Source organism: Micromesistius poutassou (genome assembly GCF_964030765.1).
Source record: "Micromesistius poutassou genome assembly, chromosome: 3".
Lineage (NCBI taxonomy): Eukaryota > Metazoa > Chordata > Actinopteri > Gadiformes > Gadidae > Micromesistius > Micromesistius poutassou.
Genome location: NC_140273.1, coordinates 13,476,681 through 13,485,626, shown reverse-complemented (window position 1 = coordinate 13,485,626; position 8,946 = coordinate 13,476,681). Strand labels below are relative to the sequence as shown.

General features: G+C 45.6%; 1 protein-coding gene across 1 annotated transcript in view; it reads right to left on the bottom strand.

The window, feature by feature from the left end:
• Positions 1–8,741, bottom strand: part of smad1 (SMAD family member 1) — a 17,195-nt gene extending 8,454 nt beyond the window's left edge. Inside the window, exons 1-2 of the mRNA XM_084465564.1 lie at positions 8,672–8,741; positions 1–558 (exon numbers count right to left, since the gene is read on the bottom strand). The exon at positions 1–558 is cut by the window's left edge and continues 93 nt beyond it. Of these exons, the coding sequence (XP_084321690.1) occupies positions 1–307 (307 nt within the window). The 5' untranslated portion in view covers positions 308–558; positions 8,672–8,741. The remainder of the gene's footprint in view (positions 559–8,671) is intronic.
• Positions 8,742–8,946: the final 205 nt, after the last annotated feature.

Below are 8,946 nucleotides of genomic sequence, written 5' to 3'. Positions count from 1 at the left end.
GCTCGTGGTGGGACTGCAGGTCGGGCCAGCGCCACACGCGGCAGTAGATGACGTGGGGCAGCCCCTTCCGGTGGGACACCTGCAGCCGGCCGTCCAGCGAGCGCGGGATGGTGACGCAGTTGCTGACCTGTCCGGGGCAGCTGAGCGCCCGCTCCAGCTCCTCCATGGCGCCCTTCTTCTTCTTGAGCTTCTTGACCAGCGCGTCCACCGCCTTCTCGGCCCACTTCTCCTCCTCGTCGCCCTGCTTCCAGCCCAGCAGCCGCTTCACCGCCGGGCTGGTGAAGGAGAAGAGCGAGGTGACGTTCATGGTGGGGACCTCCAGGCGGGGGGGGGGGGGGGGGGGGGAGGTTGTGGGTTGCTTTATCGGCTCCTTCTCCCTCAGCCTCTTTCTCGACCTGTTTGTTTTCTGTCTTTTTGTTTTCTCTGTAAGCAGGGAGGAACACTGTGTTGGGATCCAGAGAGGTTGGCTTTGGTCCGGCTTTGAATGGAAAAACTCCCTAAAGCGTTCCTCCGGCGAGGTTGTCCATAGATTCTTGAGTTCCAAGGCCTTGAAGCCACCTGCAAGATAAGACGGAAGTCAGCGAAAAGGTGGTAAGTATCATACAGGTTAAATACACAAATTAATACATAATTCCCCTTCAAATTAAATCCTCAAAGACCCTTATTGTAGATTTAAGTCCCCGGCGCCACACACTTCATGCTCTGTCCTCCCTCACACCGGTCCAACAACTAGTGTGGAGGTTCAACTCCCCTAACACTTTAGCCTCAGCATCTGCAGTCTCAGATTCGTGTCCAGATCAGAATGCTGCTGACCTACGGAACGGAACATTCCGGACAGTGTTGATGATGATGATGATGATGATGATGATGATGATGATGATGATGGTGGTGGTGCAGGGAAGAGTCAATGATGTCACATTCCACTTTCAGATGCTGGGAATCTGAGTCACGCTGTATGCTGGCGGGGAGAGCTTTGTTTCACACTCACGCATTCTCCGAATACCTCCCGCGGTGTCCTATATGGACGGTGGCATTCGAGCCACCCTTTACCAACCGCTAGCAGAACCGAGTCGACCCACACCGCCGACGTGACGGACTGACCTTTCACACTTTTAACAGGGAAACGCGGAACGCAATGCAGAACAGGAACCGGCCTATAGCGTACGTGTGAAAAATGTTCGTAAAAAGACTCCGGTGTCCAGTGAAAAAACTGTAACTATGAAAAAACTGCTTGAGAGGCAGCTACAAAGACTCTTTAAAGGCTACTTCCTTTGTCTTGTGAGCAGTGAATAGCAGTTGGTGAGTGGAAGGCAGATCAGACGGTGTATAATCTCGGCGGGAGGAAGGGAACTGTTGTTTAGGGGGTTTATGCAATGCTTGTTTGAACCATAATATGACAACTTTGGAGACTAGTGAAAGGAAGCACTTGTAAGCCACAGGATAACGGGTCCCGTTCCCCACGGTCTGCTGGGGTTAGTTGTTCCATTTAAAGGGGAAAACAGGAGGCAACCCTCTCACAGAAGCACCTCGTATGAAATGCACACAGTATTCAGTTTAGTATTTCATATTAAGTCTTTCAGCATGTTTTTTTTTTTATCCCAAACCACTGACTGTGAATTCAGATAGATATCATTAAGGAGCAGGTAGTGGTTAGGGTAGTCTCACAAATCCGACTTTAGTTTACTAATCCAAAGTCTGATGAAGTCTGCAAATCTTGGTGGGGTGCATCAAATTTTTTTTCTTGTGCGAATCAGTTGAACTCGCGGACCATTAAACGATCCTGCCCCCTTGAGAGCAAAAACACACCATTAATGGAAACGAATGCAAATATGTCGTACAGGGATCGACAGATTTTTTAGGGCCGATACCGATTTTTTTTCATCAGCCTTGGCCGATGACCGATTTTCTTGAGCCGATATTTGGAGCCAATGCTGCTTTTGCGCCCACAATTTACATCATAAAAATGACACAACTTGAGCTGTCTGTAAATCATGCCGGGGAAAAATAATTATTATTATATCGGCCGGCCGATATAACGGTCGATCACTTCGGATCACCCCCCCCACCACACACACACACACATACACACACACACACACACATGCAACAAAAATATCATTAGGCCTCAGCTTGGATCACATACTTATTTTTGGCGCTTCACATGTGAGGCTAAATACCCATGTCTGTGTTTGTGCGCTACTGTGTGGGTGTGTGTTTGTGTGTGTGTTTGTTTGTGTGTAGGCTTCACCATACTAACAAACAAAACAAGCCAAGGGATGATGAGAACAGGTGCTGTTTACAACACATGGGAGTTTGATGCCTGTGTGTGTGTGTGTGTGTGTGTGTGTGTGTGTGTGTGTGTGTGTGTGTGTGTATATGTATGTGTGCGTGTCTGTGTCTGTCTGTGCCCGTCTGTGTGTGTGTGCGTGTGCTTGCATGTGCGTGTATGTGTGCGGGCGTGTGCGTGAGTGAATGTGTGTGCATTGTCGGGGGTTTTCGAGGCTTACTATTACCAAGGACTTACAGCAAAAGTCTCTATATTTAGCATGCACGCCTTCACCCCTCCCCAACAAAATCACTACACCTCTGTGAAACAACACAAGAGAGGAGTGAACCTACACAAGAGAGTGAACCTACACAAGAGAGTGAACCTACACAAGAGAGGAGTGAACCTACACAAGAGAGTGAACCTACACAAGAGAGGAGTGAACTTACACAAGAGAGGAGTGAACCTACACAAGAGAGGAGTGAACCTACACAAGAGGAGAGTGAACATACACAAGAGAGGAGTGAACCTACACAAGAGAGGAGTGAACCTACACAAGAGGAGAGTGAACCTACAAGAGAGGAGAGTGAACACAAGAGGGTGTACTTAGACAAGAGAGGAGTGACTCTACACAAGCGGACAAACAGAAAGAGAGAAATAAAGAGTGAGAGGGATAAAGAAAGAGAAAGGGAAACAGAGACAGAGAAAGAGAGCAACTGAGGGTGAAAGAAAGGAGAGAAGAGAGAGCAAGAGAGAGAGCGAGAGGGAGAGAGAATGAGAAGGAAAGAGTAAGTCATGGAGAGCAGAGAGGAAAGGAAGACAGAAAGGGAAGAGATCATGTGAGTGATTCAAACATGTGTGTATCTGTGTGTGTGTGTGTGTGTGTGTGTGTGTGTGTGTGTGTGTGTGTGTGCGTGTGTGTGTGTGTGTGTGTGTGGGTGTGTGTGTGTAAGAGGGGAACTGATGCGATCTCACATGGGTCAACGCTAACAGCGAAAAGCACACGTCAGGGAAAGGAAAAACCTTTTAGATGCAGATGCAGATACAAATTTGAGTTAGGGACCCCCCAGATCTCACACCCACACTACAGTACTGCACATTATCCCAGCGTCTCTCTGACAGCAGTGCCTGTGTGTCTGTACCTACTCTCTCCAACATGCAAACGGTAGCATCGCTTCATCAATGCATTGCGAATGCCTGCTTGAGTCCAGACAATAACCATTTAATATCTGTCCATTCTCCGGTCTTTTAGCCTATATCCCCATCCACCCTTGGATCTTACACAGACACAGACACAGACACACACACAGACACACACACACACACACACACACACACACACACACACACACACACACACACACACACACACACACACACACACACACACACATCTCTCAGAGCAGTGGCGCGTGGATGAGTCTGGATATTTATGGGTGCGGCCTGTTTCCTCCATGGCTGAAATTCTGCTTCCATTAATGAACAAAACTGAGGACAAATCTGCACAACCTTTAAAAACACAAGATGCATCCTTTTTTAAATGCTTTTCAGGTGTGGGGGGGTTGCTGACTACTTGGATAGGAAATGCATCATCAGAATGCGTCAGCATCAGAGACAGTTTTCTATAAAAAGACAATTTGGCAATTCCATCAAAGAAACCATACCAAAAAATGTGATACCCTCACCCCCACACACTACACTGAAACAAAGCATGTGAGACCATTCTGTCTGATAAACTGCTATATCTGCACACATTGACCACAACAGATGGTACAACAATCTAAAGCTTCTTCTTTCGTTTCCTACATCAGACTATGCTTGCCCACTTTTTACACAAAAACCTAAAGCTGGTGCGCACACCGTGGATTCTATCGTTAGCTCACTTCAAGATGCTGCAGTGTCTTGACGGATCTGCAGACAATGCCCGTTTAGAGTTTGCCCGCGAGGTAAGTCAAAATATGACGGCGCCTTTATGCTCCTCATGCCCATAGCTATGTATAGAAGACTAATCTGTTTTGGAGGGCTCTGACATTTTCATGTGACAACAAACTCTTACTTACACTTACATGCACATTCAATTATATATAGGGCTTGTACACCAGAATGCATTATGGGATATTTTGTTTGCCATAGTCTAACCCTAACCCATCTTGAGAGGATTTGAAGTACTGCAATGTCCTAAATCCACACAACTATACCTTAACCTAGGCTAATGAAGACTTTGTTTTGCCACGTTGTGCATGAGAAACACTGTGTGTTTGTGGTGTTTTAAACACAGTTTCAAACACCACAATCTCTCCCCATAATAAGAAATAATTGAACGATTAATTTCTAAGCAATGACCAAAATACTACTATACTATGACTACCCTAGCATAATAACGGACATTCCAATGATCCTATGTTCCCAAAATGGTGGCCTGTCGTGTGATGCACAATGCAGTGAATTGAATCCTTGAAATAATATCGCTCAATGCAATGTCTTTGAATAGATATGTAGGCCTATGACTTTTTCTATTATATTGATTATCAAGCCTCCAGGAGCGGGACGAGAAGGAATCTAAATGTATCAAGATATTTGTGTATGTGCATCAAACACATTGTTCTCTGTGTATTGAAAGTAGCCCTCCTAATAGCTAATCCCCTCCTGGTCCTCCTCTCAGACATTAATATTCCATAAGAAGTCATAGAAATACACCTCTAATGCATTGGTCACCTGTTAGTGCATGCAGTCAAAAGCTGCCTTCACCCAACTTGTCATTCCTATACATCAACGCTCAAAACCTAATATTTAATTCATGGACAGTTATTCCAAGAGTATGTTGACTCGAGCTCAGCTCAACTGCTCTGTCTGTCAGGTTGCAGTACAGCATCTTCAACACATCTATCATCAATCAGACGCTACTGAGCGTTAAATCATAATATCACTGCTGCATTAACATCGTCACACCGAATCACTGTCTATTCTATCTTTTGAAATCGTGGACCGTCTGTGACAGAATGTGACAAATCGTGTGTCCACCAATACCACCTCCACCTCCACTACCACAAGGCTCATGTATGCCCACTAGTGAGTGGACACACACACACACACACACACACACACACACATAGAACAAGAACAGAACAGACAGAATAGGCAGACTGACACAAACACACACCAAGCACACACACATGCACACACCCACATACACAGACACATATAGAAACACATACACACACACACACACACACACACACACACACACACAGATATAAACACACACACACAAACGCAGACAGAAAGAAGAACAGACAGACAGATTAATAGGCAGACACACACCAAACACACACACACACACACACACACACACACACACACACACACACACACACTGCGTCTGTCTCTCCCTCTCCGTCTCTCTAACAGGGACAGTGAGTGGGACTGCACGACATTGATAGGCCGGGCCTTTGACCCATCTTGCTGCCAGTTGTTAGCCAGCAGCAGCACTACCCCCCACCCCCACCCCCAGCCCCGACCATGCCCGGCCCCCCAGATCACTTTGCTCTGCTCCAGTGTCCGTTAATCAATTTAGGAGCGGGCCGGCGGTAGGAAGGAGAGGCAGTAATGATGCTCTCCGGACCCCCCCCAGGGACGCCGCATCATAAAGCAGCTACATTATTTATCAGGAGGGCCCCACGGAGGGGCCTCCATTAGCCCCCGCTCAATGGACTCGTTGGTTATAAACATGCAGGGAGGAGGAGGAGGAGGAGGAGGAGGAGGAGGGAGAGCGCAGGGGAAGAGAGTGATAGACGAGGAGAGGGAAAAGAGAGAGCGGGGAATGATGCAGAGCTAGAAATGGAGGATAAAGTGAGAGTGATGTTGTGGGAGGGAGGGATAATGCGGGAGAAAGTGATACAGATATTTGATGGAGGGGATTTAGCCTTTTTTTTTGTGAATCAACTCAAAATAAGACGTTTCCCTTGGTCACAAAATGTCTTCTCTGCCTGTCACCCAGAAGCCACCCGCAGCCAGATCAGCTGGTCTGTGGATGGCTAGACTGCTATTGACCTACAGCCCATAGGAAAGCACCTTTGACATACTTGACCCGTCTGAACCTACCGCCTTTAAGACCAAAGAAAGAAACACTATAAGATTAATTTTTCACACCTCACACCTCCATCAATAGTCATATTTAATATGTTGGCCTACAATTTACTATGTTTACTAATTATTAATGTCATGTAGCAGACTCCTTGATCCAAAGCAGTAGCTTTGGATCAGTAAATCTTTTTTTCGATACAGGTCATCCATGACCAGGGGTTGGTTTGGCTTCATGTTGAGGGAGCCCTACAGGTAGAATGTGGACATTGGGGCTGGAACCCAGAACCACCCTAACCACTACTAAACTATCCTCGGCTTGTATATTGGAACCACATTTGCCACAGCCGAGGGAGCATGGGAGCCCAGTCACACACACGCACGCACACATGCACACACTAACACACACACGTCACACACTCACACACACACACACACACACACACACACACACACACACACACACACACACACACACAAAGCACATGTATACGTCCATGTTTTGCCACTTAAGGCTCAAGCGATGATGACCCCAAAGGGCCCCAGGAGCAGTAGCAGGATTAGACGCTGCATGAACCAGACAAAAACACCCCCATACATCCCCTCCCCCCTCCTGTCACACATGGCCACAGACATAACTACACAACACATGGGCTCCCCAGCAACTATGCCAGCCATGACTGGCACTCAGTGTTGGGTTAGTGTTGTGATAAGAGAGGACACACCAACACACACACCAATACCAGCCCTACACTCAACACACTGCAGCGATAGGCTGACTCTGTGGTCCCCATGAGGACAGAGGGGGAGTGATCTCAAGAGACTGGCAACATTTATATTGATATATTATTTTATTATGTGCGCTGCCGCTCTGACATCTGGATTCCTCCTCCGGGATGGATAAAACATCCATTTCATCTAAAGAAAGCATTGCTTCCCTTCGTTTACAATGTGGACGTTTCTTTTACAGCATTCTTTTTTTGTTTACAACTTGTGAGCGTTATTGTGGCGCTTGCATAGCGCACTCGTATCTCTGATAGGGCTTCATTGCAGGCAGGGAGAGCAGATTCAAAGGAGGATATAGTGTGTCTCTCTCTGTAGTACCAAGCTGCAGATTGAACCGGCTTTTCAAATGAATGGACACATACTGAACAGGAAGCGTAAAGAAAAAACAATTACTTAGGGAAGAAGAGGGTAATCCTGTTGTTCAGCCTTTATTTCCTTACTTTACCTATTGTACTAAGCAGTGTTGACTGAGGAACAAAACTGTAATTTACTTGAAAGCAGCCGACTAGGCCTATAGGTTATTGTTGTACTGTTGCAACACACATCCGCTGGGGTGTTTGCCCATGGGTATTAAGGCCTATACTGTATGGATATGTAGCCTAATTTCAGTCCTGCTAAAAAAAATTTTTTTTTTCAAAGAAAATGTCTAACTGTATATGTTCGGCAATGAAATCGTAAGACAGTTGAAGTAAATCACAGACAAGGGCAAATCCCCGTCCTTTCGGTAATCTGATATGTCATCCTCAATAATGTCAGATCTGCCTTAGCTACTGCGGGTCTCTCTCTCTCTCTCTCTCTCTCTCTCTCTCTCTCTCTCTCTCTCTCTCTCTCTCTCTCTCTCTCTCTCTCTCTCTCTCTCTCACATGCACACACTCTCTCCCTCTTCTTCCCTCTCCTTCTCACTCACACACACCACAGAGAAAAAGACAGAGAGATACGAGACACTTTGCTTCATAACATCTTGATGCTACTTGTATTTTGATGGGAGAACCAATGCACATCAACTAGTATCAATGTCTATAGAGTGAGTGATAGGGGAAAATGTATTGAGTTTTGAGTCTTGCAACCCAAATGTAAAATGAAATTAACACATTTTGATAGAATACAACACGTGTACCATATCATTTTAAATAGTATACTCAGATGTTATAGGCTATAACACATTATTACGTACTTATTTGCTGTTCTTTTTTCGTTTTATTTAGCCATGTGATTTTGATTTGATAGAAAAACACTTTACATATATAAATACATATACATATTCAAAATACTTTTAAGTAATATGGGATGTTTGCTGGGTAAATTCAGATTCAGTATTCCTGATTTCCACGCAATTGCCTAACACTGCAAAAAAAACAATTACGAACAAATTCCCTTATGTGTTCTTATACTCTCATACACAGTTAAAAGTTTGTGCAAAGACGTGTACAAGCATCCCCCCAGATACAAATCCAACCATGTATGAAGACATAACTACAAGTATACTAAACATATTTATTTTTCCAAGGTTTTACGGAGAAAAAGAAAACTTTACAGTACCTTTTGTGCTGCTTTAAGGCTCGCCCCCCTACTCTTTCATACAGCTGCCTGTCTTGGTGCTACTCGCGCTGGCGTCAGTCAGTCGCGGGACCGTCGCACCCTCCGCCGAGCGCCAGTATCACGCCGCGGGATACACTTTGGGGCGGTCCGAGAATAACAAGACCTACTTTTACGTAGAACGTTTCACCATGCATTGCGATCGCGATGGGGAGTGCAACTAGTGAACCATTTATAATACTTTGTTTCGTGAAATAAAAATAAATCTAGATAATACA